The sequence below is a fragment of the Sciurus carolinensis genome, chromosome 17 (genome assembly GCF_902686445.1).
Source record: "Sciurus carolinensis chromosome 17, mSciCar1.2, whole genome shotgun sequence".
NCBI lineage: Eukaryota > Metazoa > Chordata > Mammalia > Rodentia > Sciuridae > Sciurus > Sciurus carolinensis.
This window is the reverse complement of record NC_062229.1, coordinates 49,689,974-49,708,976: the sequence shown is the minus strand read 5'-3', so window position 1 is coordinate 49,708,976 and position 19,003 is coordinate 49,689,974. Positions and strand designations below refer to the sequence as shown.

At 40.4% G+C, this 19,003-nt stretch overlaps 1 protein-coding gene across 1 annotated transcript in view; it reads right to left on the bottom strand.

Annotated features, from left to right (window-relative positions):
* Tbc1d5 (TBC1 domain family member 5) overlaps positions 1-19,003 on the bottom strand; it is a 536,784-nt gene that overhangs the window by 11,789 nt on the left and 505,992 nt on the right. The window contains 3 exon segments of the mRNA XM_047531151.1: positions 2,527-2,670; positions 3,959-4,038; positions 16,775-16,874. Coding sequence (XP_047387107.1) covers positions 2,527-2,670; positions 3,959-4,038; positions 16,775-16,874 — 324 coding nt within the window.

The following is a 19,003-nucleotide window of genomic DNA, read 5'->3' as shown; positions in this document are numbered from 1 at the left end:
GGGCAAGTTCTCTGCTAGGATGTCTGGCCATGCTTCTTTCCATTCACCAACTCCAGTACTCAGCAGTAGAACAGTTCTCTAGGAGGTGGCACCTAGTTGAAAGGAGTCGGTACTCAGACATGTTACCTTCCTCTCTCTTATTCCTGGTAGGTGAGCAGTTTTTCTACACCAAGGACTGAAACTATGAGCCAAAACAAATCTTTCCTCCTCTCAGGTATTGAAAGCTAACACAACCAGGAAGATGGATTCTGTATACATTCAGCAGATTATTCTTGCCTTGGTGGAGGCAGGAGCCCACAAACTTATGATTAACACCCTGGGAAGTACAGCTAATGATGACGTCTGGGCCCTCTCCACATAGCAAAAAGGAACAGAGTCCTTAGCTAAGGTAGTGCTTGGTAACCAGCTTGCTTTAAACCATATCTGAGCAAGGAGGGGTTTGCACTAGCATGAATACTTGCTGTTGTGCGTATAGTAACACTTCTGATGTTGAAACTCACCTTGAGAACATTTGGAAACAGGCATCCTGGCTTAACAAATATCCCCAAAGCACGAGGAATAAATGACTGGTTCTCAGAACTGCTTTCCTGGATCCCGCAGGAATTAGGAATGTCTATGTCACCCATCTTATGATTTATGTTAGATATGCTTCAAAATGTTGCAGTAAGACCACCACAAAGGACACCTGAGCTATGGTTTTACTTCTTCTGGTACTTCCTTGCTTTTGGCAGCAAGAGAGTTTCACTCATCTAACTCAGGAGGAAGGAGTTCCACAGAATGATCTCCATCTTTAAACCTTTCATGAACAAGGAATAAAAGGCATGGGGGCAGGGGGGTTTTGTTAAGGTCCTGTGCTCGCAGGGGAGTCCAATGATGACTGCTAACACCCCTTCAGAGAGTGTGTGCAGTGTCTCAGTAAGGCTTTCTAGAGAAGGCCACAAGGAACTGGTTTAAACCAGCCAACACAGTCCATCCCCTCCGATAAGTAACCAGAGTAAACTTCCTTCCTTATAGTTCCTTATAATGCTAAATTCTTAGCCCTGGAGGGGTTCCTGCCAGCTATTTAGATAGGGATGGTATGAAGAAGTATGATCCCTAATTGCACAGGCATGTGCCCACCTCTACAAGTCTCTCTGGTATGAATACACATAAGTCTCCCCAATAAAATTCCCTCGCTTAGTTTGTCAGGAGAGCCCGTGCTGCGGCAGTCACCCACAATGCTCTTCTTATCTCCTATTTATGCTTTTGGGCTCTGCATTCACCAAGGGGCAAAGTTGTGTTCATTACAGGTCCTTATAAATACCAGAACTGGGAATGACCATGCCTGGTTTAATATAATAAGGACGTTTTAAATTTAAGTTTAGTAAATTCATTAGCATTTCTAAAGGGTGTTTTTGGTTTGCAGTATTTTATACTTCACCTAAAAATTATGTTAAATAAGCTTGGCATGGTAGTATACACCTATAATCACAGCTACTTTATTGAGAACTGTCTCAAAAAAATCCCCAAACTTCCCATTAAAAATGGTGGGTCTATGTGCAATGATTACTTGAAAAGTAAAACAGCTGTGCAGGGAAGGAGAAATTGGAAGAACTGATCAAATTAAAACCTGCAGTGTTGCATCTAAGTAGCTAAGACAAACAGCTTTTATAAGGAGGGTATGCAGAATTCTGTCTTAAGGAATCTCCTTAAAACAAACAAAAATCCCCATTGAAATATTTTCAAAAACACAAATTATAAGATCTGGATGTTAGTTTTAGATAAGTCTTCTGCTTACCTTCAAGATAAGCTTTATAAGCTGTTATTTCAGATATAGGTGGGAAATAAAGCACAGCAGGGCAGCGACTTGAAACTGACTGATGTGGGCAGGGGATCTGAAAACAATGCCTGGTGAGCTGGGGGCCCTCGCATTGCCAGGAGGAGGTAGGAGGAGGTAGGAGGCGGCGGGATGAAGCAGGCAAGGACCTGCTAAGATCCCTGCTAGCTGGAAAATTCTTTGATTCTGTGTTTGAACAAATCTACATAATACTGGAGAGCAGCAAACTATGATCAAGTCTGGTCTCATCCACGGAATGCATTTTTAAAGGGTTGTTAAATAGATTATGTAGCCTGAAAATCCTAAAAGTTTGCTGACACCTAACTTAATGAAGTTCTTCCTCATGAAGACAAAGTAGTTTTGGCAGAAAAAGTTCTAGCCAAGTGAAAGCAGGGATAATACTTCCTATGCTAAGAGAATGGGGGCAACTAAGATAGCTGGCTTCTAATCTCACAGAAGGAGAGTGGCAAGAGGCTCAGGTTCTTGCTGCGCAACTCTAGTTTGTCATTACCACTGTTAGTGGCACCACCTCCAGCACAGAAGTGTACATCTGCACAACAGTACACAGCATCCCTGGCTCAGACTACCTGTGTTATTTCAGTTGAACTTCACACATGGTGATCTGAAATATTTGGTAGGTTTTTCTTATTCATAACTGTGAAGGACTTATGTGGATGGTCTCCCATTGAGGAAATGTAACAGCATTGTACCTGCTTGGCGGATCCGAGAACTTGGTTGCCCTGACCCTGGCCGCTGGAGCAGTAGTGGTCATCTGCGATGGTAATCTGCTCATTCTCTTCAGCTTCCAGTTGGCTCTGGTTGAAACGCAGGGAACCTTTTAGAATGTCTTTGATCTATTTTCAAAGAACAAAATAAAGATGAATGAGTTTGTATTTAGAATGCTGGCTACATCTCCTATGTTTAGACTTTGTCATTGACCTTTTTATAAAGCAGTTCTCCTTTATCTGTGACTTCAGTTACCTGTGGTCAGCTGACTCCAAAAATATTAAAGGGAAAATTCTAGAAAAATAAACAGTGTTAACTGTTCTGAGCAGTGTGATGAAGTCTCTTGCTGTCCCTTCACACAACCTAGGATGTAAGGCATCTGTGCACCACATCCATGTGACTGTGCTATCACATCAGCTGTTGTGGTATCACAGCACTTGTGTTCAAGTCATCCTTACACAGGGGTCAAACTTGACTCCAGCATGCCTATTCATTCATCTCCTCATGCAGATGCTGTATCTTCTCACACAGAAGGGCAAATAAAATATATTTTGAGACCACTTTCAAATAATTAGGATTATAGCATAACTTATCCTATTTTATTTATTGTCATATCTTTTACAAGGCCTAATTTTTAAATTAAATCTCATTCTAGGTATGCAGCTATAGGAAAAAATATGCTATATGTAAGTTTTAGCACTATCTGTGGTTTCAGGCATCCCCTGGTGATCACAGTATTGTCCCTGGAGGATAAAGGATGATTACTGTAGCATATATATTATTTTACTAAAAGAAATAGAGGGGGGAAATCCAACTTTATCAACCTTTAAACTGAGCAATGACCTAGGAAAATTTCAGGGTGTTAATAGCCAGATTCTCACAGGGTTGAACGTGTGTGTCATGTATGTCACATCCTTGACAGTTATCTCAAAGCAGGAAGCACCATTTGCCTGCACACCTAGCTCCAGTGAACCACCTTACTACTAACGTGGCTCTCTAGCTGGGGCTGTTACAGTAGACACTGGGAGCAGGTTCCCCTTCTCACTGACACTTATGTCCCTCCTGACCTGTAAGGGCTGGGTGAATTTGGCTGTTGAGGGTCTGAGACCACAGTAGGTACTGATTATGACCTGTGCTCCACAGTCACTCCCGTGTTTGTGGATGAATGAGTTAAACGTGGTGCTGGACCAGCTCTAGTGAGGAGAAAACAGAGAGGGGAAGTATGGGAGATGGAAAACCCATCTGGGCTGCCAGCTTGTCAGACATAATCACTAGAAGGAGCAAGGGGTGGATATTAGGGGCAGGGGGACAGTGGCTCTAATAGCATGTCATTCCATGCTCTAAGGTGTCCTCCCCAGAGCAAGTGCCAAATGGGTGGCCTGTGTGACACACACAGTATCAGAGCAGTGCACATACCTGTTTTAATCCTGCCAGGGAAACCAGAATTTGATCTTCTTTTTCCAAATTTTCTTGTAATATCACATCTTGAATATTTACTGAAAATAGAAGATGACATTTTATGACTAATGCTTTGAGTATGACTTACATATTGCTACCCGTAACTTTAGACAAGCCTGGGAGTTTTCATGCCAAATTTTAGAACAACTGTTCCCACCAAGGATGCTCTACATGCTGTTAGGTGGGGAGCAGAGAGGACGGCACTGGGCCTGTGTGCACAGCCTGGCATGGACCTTCCTGCCATTGCTCCATTACTGTGCTCTGATAATGACAGCTGTATCTTTACTTCCAAAAAGTCCAGGGCATTTCTTGATGTACAAAATGGCCAGCAGCCTGAAGCATTCATCCAGGCTCTAGGAGGAAGCTTTTTAGCTCGTTTCCTATGTTGCCAGAGTTCTATAGTGTTACTGCTCTCTCTAAAGATCAGTTATTCCCAGGTGACTAAAATTAATAAATTGCCTCTAAGGATTTATTAATCATGTTGGCATTTCAATGTAATAGTAAAAGATAGAAGACAAACTCATGGCACTAGGGGTGTGTTTGGGTGGCGATGCTTACAGCCAGCAGGCCTCCACCCAGCATCTTCACAGGAGCTCATTCTTCATCCTCTAGGAGGCTCAGGGCCACGTGGAGACACTCCCCTAGACCTGACCTGAAGGACCTACCCAGCCAGCTTCTGATCCTCAGACTCAGCATCATGCCCGATTACCCACAGATACACGGCCTGTGCGGTGCTCCTGGCCCTGTACATGTCTACAGGATGCACATAGCCCTTCCAGGACTGTGGCCTATGAGCTGGGATTCTCAGGGGAGCTCAGTCGAATGAGTGAAAGGCCCCTCTCCTAGGAATGCATAGGAGAATGTGGTGGGGGCTGGAAGGCACGATTAAAACAGTTTAATAAAGAGAACCATAGGGACACCAATTTGAAAATCGCTACACCAAGATTTACATTCATACTGCCTTTGTATTTTCTGTGGCCTTAAAAAAACCACCCCAGTTATAATGCCTTACATGAAATACTCTTATTCAACAACACTGTCCCACTCTCTACTTGAAACTCCTAGAGTCCATGCCTGTCCCTACAGCCACCAGAGATATCACCCTCACTGGCTCAGTGCCCAGAGGCAGAGCCAGCACACTTGTACTGGAGATTCTGCCTCCAAATCTATGCAGACCAGCCCCCTTCTCATGGTTCAACCTCCTGTTCCAGCACTGTCTCCAAAGAGCAGCCCTCCTGTCCTTCAAACCAAAGCCACACCCAAGTCCCGGTCTAGCTCTGCCACCCCAACTATTTTAGTCCTTTCTGGCATCATCGCATGTATATACTGCCTTATTTGTTGTCCATCTTCCCCAACAGGACAGAACTTCCAAGACATGCTTGCTCAGGGCTGTGTTTCCAGCCGTTGAAATGATGCCTGAGGCATTACAGGTATACAAGAAGAATTCACTGAATGAACGAGTGAATGAACACTCTTGGAACATGCATTTCAAAATGCTGTTACTCTGAAATTATGTTCTTTGCAGGTAAATGGATGTAACTGAAGATGATCATACTAAGTAAAGAAAGCTAGACTCAAAGTCAAGGGTCGAATGTTTTCTCTCATATTTGGAAGTTAGAGAGAGGAAAAAAAGAATTAAACACTGGTGGGGGTAATCTCATGAAAACAGAAGAAAGATCAGTAAAGAAGAGATAGGGGATCAAGGGAGAGGGGAGAAAAGAGGGAAAGGGAATCGACTGGGGCATAAAGTAGACTAAATTATGCTATATGCATGGATGAATATACCACAGTGAATTCCACTTTTATAATTAGCCAAGGGAAAAAAAAACATAAATAGAAGAAAGACCAGAAGAATAGAAGAAGGGGAGCAGGGAAAGGGGAAGTACCAGGGAATGAACTAGAACAAATTATGTGTGTATATGAACATGTCACAATTAATCCTGCTATTATGAAAAATTGTAATGCACTAATAGAAACATTTAAAAAAAAAACTGTTCATTTAAATATTTCCAAAAAGTATTTCCAGTAAGGGGCAAAGCAAGCTGATTCCATCAACATGCTTCTAGCCTGAAAATTTACTAGAATCTTCAGTACAAATAAATTACATACTCCAGAAAACAGCAGCTTTTATTTATTGGGGAAACTTGACTGTAGTTCTTGGCTAATAGAAAGTCCTGCTCCTCAAGAAAGCAAGTTGAATGGGAATGAAATAATAGATAAAATTAGAGAGCAAATGTTTTTGGTTTTCTTAAAAGCCTGTAATGAATTGTTCTTTCTCAATAAAAAACAAAACAATTCACTCAACAAGATATTAGCAGCAACCAACTGCAAAAAAATGACAAGAACCATTCTGTAGGCATTTTAGAAGATTGAAAAGACTACTTTTGCTTTTATAGGCCACCAAAATATGCAGGAACAGAGTTCCCCTGGGAGGCCAGCAAAGACCTAATGGGCATTCAGAGGCTATTCCTCAAATACCAAAGAAACAAGTGACTCCATCCCAGAACCCTGGCACTACCATGGCAGGGAGAAGACAGAAAAATTAAAAGTGGGCACTGGCTCAGATGAAATGACTAACTTGTAAAAGACTGAATTGTCTTAAATTGGCAAGTTTAAGCCCTTGGAGGCCACTGGTGAGAATGGAACTTTACAGCAAAATTTTTGTACACCTGAGTTTACATAGATTTACAATCTCGACACAGAAGTATCTACTCAAGACCTTCTAAAATCATACTGGTTAAACTGCCTGACCATACTGGTCATATTGCCTGGGACTACGAATCAGGAAGCCCTAGCCAGCCTCTCTTGAATGCTCTGTTTTGCTGTGAGCCTCCCATGAATCATTTACTCAAGATTGGAAATGGTGACACTTGCAGGGGTACGTTGGGAAGATGGAATGATAGAAATCTCTCGTCTTTCATGACAGGTCTGAGTGCCCTTGTTCTAAAGCTCGCTTGGCAAGAGCATGAGCAGCCAGGGAGCCCAGACCCTCCCTACTGCAATGACTCCTGAGTCTGGAGGCCTGAAGAGGTGGTAGAGTTGCCAGAGGGCTGACCCAGTTCCACCCTCCATTTCTTCTGCACCAGTACAAATGATTTTATGATTTTACAAAGGCAGCACTAGGCACCTGCCCTTCATCTGAGTTGGTCACGTGATACAACTCTGGCCAATGAAGTGTAGAGAAGTCTTGGGGGAGGGTGGGAGGGGCTTCTGGGAAAGCTCCTCCAGGGAAGTGACTCAGCTCATGCCTTTTGGGCCTTTACTTTGCCCCACTCACTTTGCCTGCCAGAAATGCTGGTAGGAGCTCCTTAAGTTGCCTTGCAAGCCTTTGGTTGAAGATCACAGTTTAAGGAGGGTCCTAGGGCAACTCATGGTGCTGCCACACCTGAATGAACTGCTAATCTCTGGGCTTCTTTTACTTGAGGGGCAAACAAACAATAACACAAGAAGAAACCTGGTTTATTTACTTTTTTAGGCTTATTTTATTAGCTGCTGCATTAGTTTCTTAAGGCTTCTGTAATAAAGTACTTCACACTGGGAGGCTTAAAACAACAGAAATGTATTTGTTCTCACAGTTCTAGAGGCTAGAAGTCCAATGTCAAGGTGATGGCAGAAGGTTTAGGGAAGAATTATTCTGACTCTGTCCTGATGTGCAGCATAGCTGGGCAGGATCCAGTGCAGAATGGGTGCACCAGAGAGGGAGAAGGGTACAGGGCCTTAGTTTTATCAGCAGTAAACCCTCACCCCACAATTCTTTTATTTATATATATATGTGAGTGTGTGTGTGTGTGTGTGTGTGTGTGTGTGTGTGTGTGTGTATAATTTTTTTAAGTTGTAGGTGGACACAATAACTTTATATTACTTTTATGTGGTGCTGAAGATCAAACCCAGGGCCTCACATGTGCTAGGGGAGCACACTACCACTGAGCCACAACCCCAGCCCACCCCACAATTCTTCTGACTTATTTTTTTGATGAATTTAAGGATCACCCTTTAGGATCTTATGTACAGTGGGCCTTCTCTCCTGAAAACCCAAATATACATGAGACCTTCATTTAGTTTCAAGAATGAACTTTTGTTTGAATCAACTAAGCTGTCTAGGGTTACTTTAAGAAATCCAGGTTACAGAAATCCAAATTAAAACAAAAGGGCCCCTTTATAGAGGCTGCTAATGTTTTGAATACAAGAATTTTTATTTGATGAAGAGTACTAACCATGTTAAACCTTTCCTTAGTCATTTCCACTATATATTAATTTAAGGTAGCATTTACAAACATTCTACTAACATATAACTTCCTAGTAACAAGCATACTGTTTCAAGTAAGTTGAACCTGTATGAAAAAACAGAAGAGCACCATGATGGCTATGTCAGTCAGCTCTTTATCACTGTGACCAAAATACCTGACAAGAACAACATAGAGGAAGAAAAGTTTATTTTGGTTCATGGTTTCAGTCTATGGCTGGAGTCTCCCTTTGGGTCTGAGGTGAGGCAGAACATTCTGGTAGAAGGGTGTGGCTGAGGAAAATTGCTCAGCTAATGGCAGCCAGGAAGCAGAGAGAGGAGAGAGTAGGGAGAGGGTGAGAGAGAAGGGGCCAAGGACAAGATATAGTCCCTAAGGGCATGCTCCACTGTGACCTTCTTCTAATTGTGCTCCACCTGCCTAAAGTTTCCATCACCTCCAATAGTTCATTCAAATTATTAACCCACTTCATGGATTAATCCACTATTGAGGTTAAAGCCCTCATGATCCATTTATTTCCCCAAAGCCCCACCTCTGAACATTTCTGCATTGGGACGGAGACTTCAATGCATGAGCTCTTGGGAGACATTTCAGATCTCTGCTGTAACAATGTCTTTTCATGCCTTAAAATATTAAAGAAGAAATGTGAAATGTTAAAATTTCCAATATAATGTACAATTTTCCTCATGGCAAAAGGCAAAGTATGTTATACTGTGTAGAAGAAAGATTACAGTCTTTGTTGTCAGTAGATATTAAAGTATTATATCTTAAAATTGTGGGGACTCTGAAATGAAAGGGAAAATGTCACATAACTAGCTACTTCTGTAGAAATTACAGAAATCTCATCACATAACAATCTATTTTTAATGAAATGTCAATACCACAAAAATAGATCTCTAACTCTAAGGGTTATGGAAATCGCACACACACTACTTCTTTAATTTCTTAAAATCTTTACTTTTTCCAATGCTAGAATAAACATGTTTTCACCTAAATGTTTTAAGTGACTGTTGCAAAAGGTGACAAGCCTTCTCAGGGGTAGTGGAAAGGGGACAAAAGCAGAACTTAAATCCACCTATAATGGAGGTGAAACTGGGTGAGACACTGAGCTTCCCTCTTGCCTGAGGGGTAGTTACAAGCACCCTCCTCACAGGAAGGCTGTGAAGAATAAATGAGACTGCCCAGGCTGAATCCTGGCCCAGCACCTAGTCTGTTGCAGAAAGGACAGCCCGGCTGCTTTCATTTCTACATGGCCACATGCCTAGCTGACTATCCCAGCAACCCTGCAGGTAAGAACCATCACATTACAGAAAAGGGAGTCAGACCCAGAAATGCCAATTCTGTGTTTTGAGGTCTCACAAAAGGAAAATGGTGGGGGGGTAGGGTTAGATTTCAGATCTTTCAGATTTCTGAGCCTTTCCACAATAGCACTGATGTTGGGACCAGAGACATGAAGAGCCAGAATTTTGGCACTGACTCAAATGTCCCAGATATAGTGCTATTTTCCCAAAGTGAACTTATGTAAGGGAGGTCAGCCAGCAACAGCAAGTTACCTACATGCAAAACAGACTGCATGATCATTTCTACTACAGATCTTTTTGGAACACTGACAATGCCACCTAACATATCGAACTTTGAAGACCCTGTACTGTGACTTGTATATCACTAAACCTTCAGTAAGAGGGGGATAATTATGGAGCTTAGATGAGATAATCAAATTGCCCTTCTTGTAGCATGCTGCCTCACAATTATTATTGATTGGTGTTTTTTCCCTCCCTGGTACCTTAACTACCCAATAACTAGATTCTGCTCTCTGAGGTCTTCTTCAGATAGAAATTAGGTTACCCTGAACTTTGACAATCTCATATACAACACTGTCCCAGATTCTAAAGAGGAACTATGCAGACTGTTACAAAATAGGTGGGGGAACAATGGATGAAAGGGTGGCACACAGTTAAGGGGAGGCACCACTGCACTGCTGGCTTTGGCTGCACATTGGGTAAAGGGATTTCTGTGTACTGAGTATATACCACAGTTGTCCAGACTGTGGGAGACGCTGGGACTGGGGGAAGACTGTAGGCATCCAATTCATCACACAGCTCCAATACTTGGTATGTATCCTGTGTATCCCTGTGAATGCCCTTCCCTTTTCTAGAAGGCCCTCCCATCCTCTGAATAATACTGTGTCCTGCCTTTTCTTCAAAGTCCACCTCAAAATTCACCATGTCCAAACATCAGTTTCCCACTATTAGTCTTTTTTGAAAGCATCCAGTTGTTGGGCTCTCTCCTACTTCATCTCTCAACTCTTAGAACCTGACAGACTCAGAGGCTGAAAGTTTCTAGAAACTGCACAGTTCTATGTGGCAAATTCTAGACTCAATGTTTCCTGGTCCTGAATGTGGTACTCTGTTCACTCTATCCCTATTGTTGAGAGGCCTGCCTCTCCTTGGCAGTTTGCTAAGATCACTGGTGCTCTGGGGAGGACTGTGGTTTGCTCCATGTGAAGCTGTGTGTCACCATAGGTATTTCTGAAAAGGTACATTCTCTCCTGTCCTCTCTAAAGTTTTACTTCCTTCTTTCATACACATTGAACTCAACTTTAGCTTGCACTCCCTCACATCACCTTTCCCCAACCTAATTCTCATCAGATAGCACACTAGCAGCATAAGCAATGTGAGGTATGGGCTTTTCTGCTAGCATGGGGGCCCATTCTCATTTTCTAACCAACAATGTAGGTGAGAAGTTTCCCAGATGAAGAATTAAGGGACATTAATATGGTCAAACAGAACCTGGGTTGACAAGTGGTAGGGGCAGGAGAAAAGAAATAACATTCAGTGATGGTCTGTTAAGAGCCAAATGTTGAGTCAGGCATTTCACATTATGAAATTTCTAAAAAAAGTAAAAAGCATATTGCACAGAAAATATAATCAAGGATCCTATTTGCATCCTGCCCCTAGAATGGCTGAAGACCCTAATCTCAGCACTGAGAAAGGAACATTGCTTAAGAAAATCCTATGGTAAAACTAGGTAAATATGTATACTATGGCTGCCCCCTTAAGGTCAACCAGAGAAAAGATACTTCATATATATACTTAAAATTCTATTTAGTTATTACACCCAGTTAGGATCACTACCTTAGAGAAGTCTCTTCCTTACTGACTGGAAGGATAAAGACATCATTGAAATGGCTGGAGTCTTAGTGAGGACAGTCCCTGGTGGGGATGCTACTTGCATGGGAATGCTACCATGCCAAGGAGCCAAGATGAGAACCAGTGGTCACTATGCAAGACAGCTTGTAATATCCACTCCTGGAAGATGGGGTGGGAGACAAAAAGGATGATACACTCTGAACACAGAGTAAGTTTAATGAATGATTTGGATACTTAATTTTTTTAAAATGATAGGATATGATATTCAGTTTGGGTCCTTCCTATGGGAAAGCACGTGGAAAAATGGGAAAGGACTAGAAAATCGAAAACAGAATGACAGTATATTGAAGTGTTACTGGAGTGGTGGTATCCTGACTTAGGGAGGGATCTGTGGGAGTGTGGTTTGGCAAGGTTTTGTAAGTAGATATTAGGCTGATACAAGAAAGTTGTTGACCAACTGTTTTCATATCTTATATAATAAATCGTGGGGTGGGGGAACTTCAGTTAGGATAGAGTAAGTTCAGAAAGGCTGAAATCAAACTTCTGAATTTCAAAGAATTGCAGGCTACATGCATCGGAATGCCACAGAATGCAGTGAGCACTCTGCCTACAGAGTTTAGTTGCACACAAGCCTGAAGTGTGAGGGTCATGAATACATTAACAGGGTTATGAATACGTTAATTAAACTGTGCCCAAATAATTTTAAGTTCTTTTATTTCTTACTTCTCAATTTCTACCATGAGCAGTAATATAAGGTCACCTGGGAGCCTGTTAGAAATATAGAGATTCAGGTCCTACATCAGATCTAATGAATCAGGATCCCATGTTTAATGAGATCCTCAGGGGGTGTATATCTTTCTCTTCTACCCACAATTAAATGCAGTGTTTAGAATTCTTAAAATGATTATGAAAAGCTTTTATCAGAGTGTAGTTGACAAAGAACTGTCTGGTGATCACATTTTCCTTCTCACTTTTTCAAACATCATTATTGAATATTTCCAAAGACATCCATTGAAAACTATTTTTATAAATTATCAGAAAAAAAAGACTTATAAAGTTCTTACAGAGGCAAATAAACTGATTTTCAAAACCGGCCTCCTCTCTTTCAACTGATTCTTGCATCAATATTATGACATGTACAAAATCAGTAAAGATGTGTGCAATAAAATAGCAGAAGATCTGAAATCCAGCTGTTGGTTTAAGTGTGGCCTCAGCAGAAGCATCAGTGGACTTTGGTTGGACTCCTCTTGCTAGATGTGTCAGTCATCTTTCCCTGGCCTTAGTTTCCTCATCTGTGAAATGAAGAGTAACTGAGATGGCCTCAAGGGCTTCTACATCTTTCATATTCTAATATCCTATGAGCTGCAGTACTCTCAGGAAAAGCATGGGAAATCTAATTTCCTTTAATTAAATCACTGCATTTAGTCCTTCCATTGTGTGTATGAACCACCAATGAAAAGAGAAACTGCTGGAAACCAGTGTCTAAATACCAAACAACTGAATGGAAACACCTCAATTTGGAGCCGAAGCAGGGGGGCAGTGTGGGCTTTGGAGCTCAGCAGGGTGAGTGGCTTATATATTCGCTGTAAACAGTTGGTAGCTGGGCCCAGCTGCTCAGGGATCAGACTAGTGTAGGCTGCTCACCCACGTGCAATTATGTGTGAAGTTCAGCAAACCTAAAAATAGCTTGAGCTCAGTGCAGAGGTTAGTATTGTCAATGGCTTTCAACTCAACTGTCAGGATGATAAGAAGGGGAGTAACTATGGCAACAGAAAAACGAACACATTAAAAAAAAAACTGAAGTTGTCAGGAAAAGTTTAGATTTAATAACACGCATATTTTCAATTCCCGTCTCTAATCTTGAATTTCAAATAGTTCAATTATATAGAAGTAATAAAATTAGAATTTTGACAAAACAATACTCTTTCAGTTTTGGGTTCCAGAACCAAGAGGAAATACCACTAACCTGTCAACTGTATTGCTCCAATAGCCAGAAGGCTATTTGAACAAATGCCATCATATAATTTTTCTGAGAGGCTGTTCTTTATATTGTTCTGCTATCAGTACGAAAACAGCCTTGAATACTACTTGACATTTTAAGATATTTATTGCATATCTGATGAAAACATAGCGTGATAAGGAATTCTCTTGAGATGAACAACTTAAGAGAAAACATTAGCAAAGGATCCAGCAAAATAGCTTTCAGACAGTTCTCATAGCCACCTTGGTAGCCTATGGCCTAGCACAGCGGTCCTCAAGACCAAGTGCAGACGCATCATTAAGTTCTGATTAAGCTATTTTTTTTTTTGTGTGTGCAAAAAGCTCACACATCTAGTCTTAGAGCCAACATATCAAAATTCCAGCATCTTTTAAAAATATCATTTGATAAGTAAATACTCAGTTGGATACTGGGAAGCATAGTACTGGTCCCAGCTCTTCAACTAACTAGTTGTGGGGCTTTGGATGGGTCACTATTCAGCTCTATGGCTGAAGGACTCTCAGGTTCTTCCCTGTGAAGAGTCAGTTGGGGAAAAGAGTTGATTCCTATGGAATATCCTCTGTGGGTCATGTTCTGTGCTATGGTCTAAAAATATATTTTGGTAATAAACTAGCAAGGCAGATAGTCTTTTCCCAATTTCAAGATATGAGGACATACTTGTAAGCAGGCTGAGCTAACTGACAGAGCCTGGAGTAACCCTAGATCTGTCTGATCCCACATGAGGTTGTCTATCCTTGTCAGACACCATTCTGCCTCTTCCAACTGCCTCCTGCCTGCTTTTAATACATTCTGACTCTGAGTGCTGGTTACATGCTCTTAAGCTGTCCTCAGATTTTCATGAACGTCTTACATTTTCTAAACACAGAAGATTAGGTTCCTCGGAAAGTCCTGTAAGCTTCCTTTCATCTAGTCAACTGCTGTTAACAGTTATTTTCCTATCAAATATACTTTATTTGGCCACCCGCTTTTTTGACTTAATCTATCATGAATAGCTCCTTATGTTAATAGATAAAAAAGTACTTTAACCTTTATAAAGACTGTATTACTATGTTATAGTCAATTCCTTACTGATGGATATCTCAGTTGTTAAAAATTTGATATGCTTTAATAATCAGAAATAGAAAAACATCATATGGGAAAACAGTAGGGTTCTAAGATCATTTTTTTAAAGGAAGCACAGCAATTCAAAAAGTAAATCAATAATTTCAACTGAGTCAATCTTTGTGTTTCCCTCAAAGCTTTCTTTAGAATCAAAGTTGTCTACAACACAGAAGCATCCTTTAATAAGTCACTACTACATTTCAGATAAACTGAAATCAATCTCTGGGTCTTAGGGCCAGGAATTCTTCCTCGCACCCCACAATGCCACTTAAAAAATACAACCATGCTATTCATATGGGGGAAAAGATGTTGATAGCTACGTGAAGGGATTCAAATGTATGAACAAACACAAACCTAGTTTTGAGATTAGCATGGCCTTTTCTTAATTAAAGTGTTTTCCCTCCCCAAGCAATGAGAAAATGCTCTTTTAATGCTGAAAGACCAGAATCAAAGCAAAAGCTGCTTGAAAATTCTGAGCTTAAGTAAAGCTGCTTCAAAAACTGCTGTGTACATCAAACAACTTGGACATTTTCTAACAGGATTTTCTAGAGTTTCAGTAAATCTTTCTCCCACTCATTTCTTTGCTCTCCTACTTTGGTCAAAACCAAAATTAAGTAAAGCAAAGGTCACTCAAGTAGTCAGAAAGGCAGAAAACATGCACATGTGTGCACATACACTTTAGCATGAAAATTACATTTAATCAAAATGATAATATAAAACATTATTTATATGTAAAACTATATCTTTATTACCTCTTTTTTATGCATTTTAAAGTATGGTCCTATTAGCAAATAAGAGACCTATATAAATAGTTCTATATGAATTTTTAGAATGATCATTAAAACAATATATAAAGTTTAGAAGGGAGTGGAATCATATGTGACAGAGGAGTTACTTCTTGTTGAGATGAGAGATTATGCTCTGTTAATCATCCACTAAGTTTCTCCTGTTGGGCCCTCTATCCCTGAAGGAGTGGTTGATAAGGTTGAGGATAGAACAGGGACCATCCAGCCATTTAGATCAATGTCTTTTCAAATCCTTAAGAGTATGTTTATTACTTGCTTAAGGCAAATGACTTGTAATGAACTTATGACCTAATGGGTTTAGAGATTACTTGATGGGGTCTGAAGATAGAGGGTTTACCTCTAGCAAAGACATCAGAGATGGGTCAATCCTAGCGTCCTGCCAGTACAGAGGGCCTTGCTGGATTTTTTGGTGTCTCCTCAGAGGAGGGATGCATCTTGATTTCTTACAGTACCTGGAACTGCCATTTCTCCACACTCATAGAATGCACAGTGGCCTGCTCATGAGAGTACATGTCTTATCTTCCTAATTTGTTCCTGAACTATAGATGCATGACACTAGAGAGTGGGAGAAGAAAGGATGCCCACAGTGCATGAGAATCATAATAATGTGCATGACAAAAGCCTTTGCAAGCAGCGAGGAATTACTGAAGCGGTACAAACGCAATTCAGCAAAGACCATTTCTAGTATAAAACACAGAACCTTCAGAGAGGTAGAGCAGTGCCTGAAGACCTTCTAATCTGACATATGTATGACTAACCTATAAACTGAACTTCAAACTTGGATATTTCTTAAAGTATAAGCATAGTCAGAAGGAAGAAAAGTTCTTACTACACTTTATGGCAGGTGGTTAAAAATGTATTTTAAAATCCCAGCTGGGTGCAGAGGTGTGCACCTGTAATCCTTAGCAACTCAGGAGGCTGAGGCAGGAGGGTGGCAAATTCAAGTCCAGCCTGGGTAACTTGGCAACACTTGTCTCAAGATAAAAATAAAATGTCTGGGAATGTAGCTCATTGCTAGAACTGGCATGCATGAGGTCTTGGGTCCAGTCCGCAAAAATAAAAGTAACCAAAAAAAAAAAAGCATTATCAAAACGATATTAATGATTACAGCAGACAGGCTGTCATAGCAATATAGCTGATTGATCTTGAAAGCTCAATATTTCACTTTGGTTTGAGATAGACAAAGTCAGTGTAATAGTTAAGAGTTGAAATCTATAGTCACATTACTTGATATTGATTTTGATTTGATTTCAAATTTTCACTTCTCTAATATAATCTTGGGACATTTCTTTACTCTTGGTGATTCAGTTTCATCTGTATAATGAGGATAGTAGCAGTACTTCTACTATGGGCTGTTAGGAGGATTAAACAAGATAATTCAATGTCAGGGGCTTCATTCAGGACCTAATACACAGTAATGCAAGTAGCCACTATTGTTACAACTGTCATTGTTCCCTTGGCCAACACAGTTCACTCACCAAGATGAGTGTCCATCACCTTTGCACAGTATTTACACATAGCATCCAGGTCATTCAACTGTCCTTGAAGGAAGGAAATCTGGGCTTCTAATTCTTCTTCCTAAAATGAAGGGGATAGAGATATGGAAATTCAAATAAAATCTCCAAGGTTCTCTAAATGATCTGGACTATTTTAAAGAGATCTAATCTCCTTTCAAACATGGACAGAACAAGAAAACAGCAAATAAGAACTCAACACTGCCATCACCAAATCAGAAGCAGAGCAAAATGGAGATTTAAAAAATCTAAGTCATTCATATATACAACCATAATGCACCAATGAAATAATGAAAAGACAAAAAAACTAGGTTTTCCCTAATTGATTCTAGTTTTGTGCCAAGTGCAAATGTTTACACATACAACTTTGTGTAAAAAAAAGTACATAAAATATCTTCAATAAATATTTAACAACACACATTAAGAGTTCTTAGATTTCAGAGAACCACACTTCCTAGGCAGCATACAGAAACAGTCCATTTTTTTCCTCACCCACACTTGGGAAACCAAGAATTTCATTTTATAAGATGAATCTCATAATTTTCTAGACAATGATAATCTCTTAAAAATGTGAGATTTCCCAAAGCACTTAGAAAAGTTTGCCCCAGCAGCTCATAAGTAGCTGTTCTTGTTTCCTCTCTTGATACCACACTAGAGCATTTTATTTGTTGGTTTCCAGGAAGAAGTACTCTGGGGCAAGTAATTGTTTAAGTAGTAAAAGACAGTTTAACTATAACAAAAGAATAAAGTCTTTTTTTTTTTTTTTTTAAGAAAAAAAAATACATGCAAAAATTTTCCCAAGGAAATTTAGAAGATAATGGGAGTTTTTCTCAGAGAAAGGAATAATCCTCATCATTTGGGATATTTTAAGCCATGTTAGCTAGAATAAAAAGAAAGGATGTTTCCAGGGGTGGAACAGGCTAGAAAATTCATTTTCCAGTCTTGGATGCTTGTCCTTTCACATAAAAATCCTCTGTGTTGTTAACAAGAAGGTTAGAAAAACTATGGCAGTATCTTTTTTTTTTTTTAAGTGATCTGACTTATATATGGAAATTAATAGTTGAAAAGGTTACTGGTAGGTGTATTCCATTGTAACTATACACATATACAACACTGAAAAGTACCATTTTTAACGGCTGCCTGAAGAACCAGCCCTCAGGAACATGCACTGAAATGCCTGACACAAAAAACAGACGTAACAGTAGCTTTAAAAAGAAACTTGTGTGAACTGTCCACTGTAAGATTATGTAAGTAGAGCATTAACCATGTCTTTTAATATATCCTACAAAGTACAGCAGCCTCTTCTCCTGTCCTTAAATAAGGACAAATACCACCAGAAGCAGATCAACCAAAGGATGATGAAGAGACTATGGGTGGGGTGGGTGGTGCTACCCTCCTAACTCTTCAGTTGGGCCATAAAGGCAAAAAGGATGGGGTGTTTCTCAACATTTTTCTACCCTTTTTATCTTTTGTTTTTGCACAGGCTTGAATTTCTCTGTTCTATCAGGAACTATGAGAATTAGAAAAAGAAGGCTAAGTCTATTGGTTAACTATGGTTGCCATTAGTCTCCACCTAATGGCAGAAGATAACCATCAATTCCTTCCCTCTCTCAGTGTCCAGGTTCCATCATTAGGAGGTGTTATGAAGCTCCTTTCCCCCTCCCCCCTTGAATGTGGACTGGTCTTGTGACTTTGCTTGATCCAGAGACTGCAGAAGAAGTTAAAACTGTGCCAATTTGGGACAAGTTTAAGAGGCCAACTAACTTCTGCTTTTCCTAGAGAAGATAGCTACCATGCTGTAAAGAAGTTTAGAAGAGAATACAGGAGAAGAGACCACATGGAGAGAAGGGGGCTACAGAAGAAGCATTGAGGCTCTAGGCTGTGAATGAAGTTTTGCTGGGCCTTTAAGCTCAACCCAGCTAAAGCCAGGCAAGTGAGGGCCCCAGTCAATACTACATGGAACAGAAGAATGGCCTACCTGAACCTAGTCCAAATTCCTGACCCACAGGTCTATGAGAAACAAGGGTGGTAGTGTTTTAAGGTACTACATTTTGGAATGGCTTATTATGAAGGAATAGATAACTGAAACAGTGGTAGAATACAAAGACACTAAATTGGGACATGGCAGTTACTGTGATAGAAGCAGAACGTGGATGCAGAAGGAAATGTAATACACATCTCTGTTATTTACTC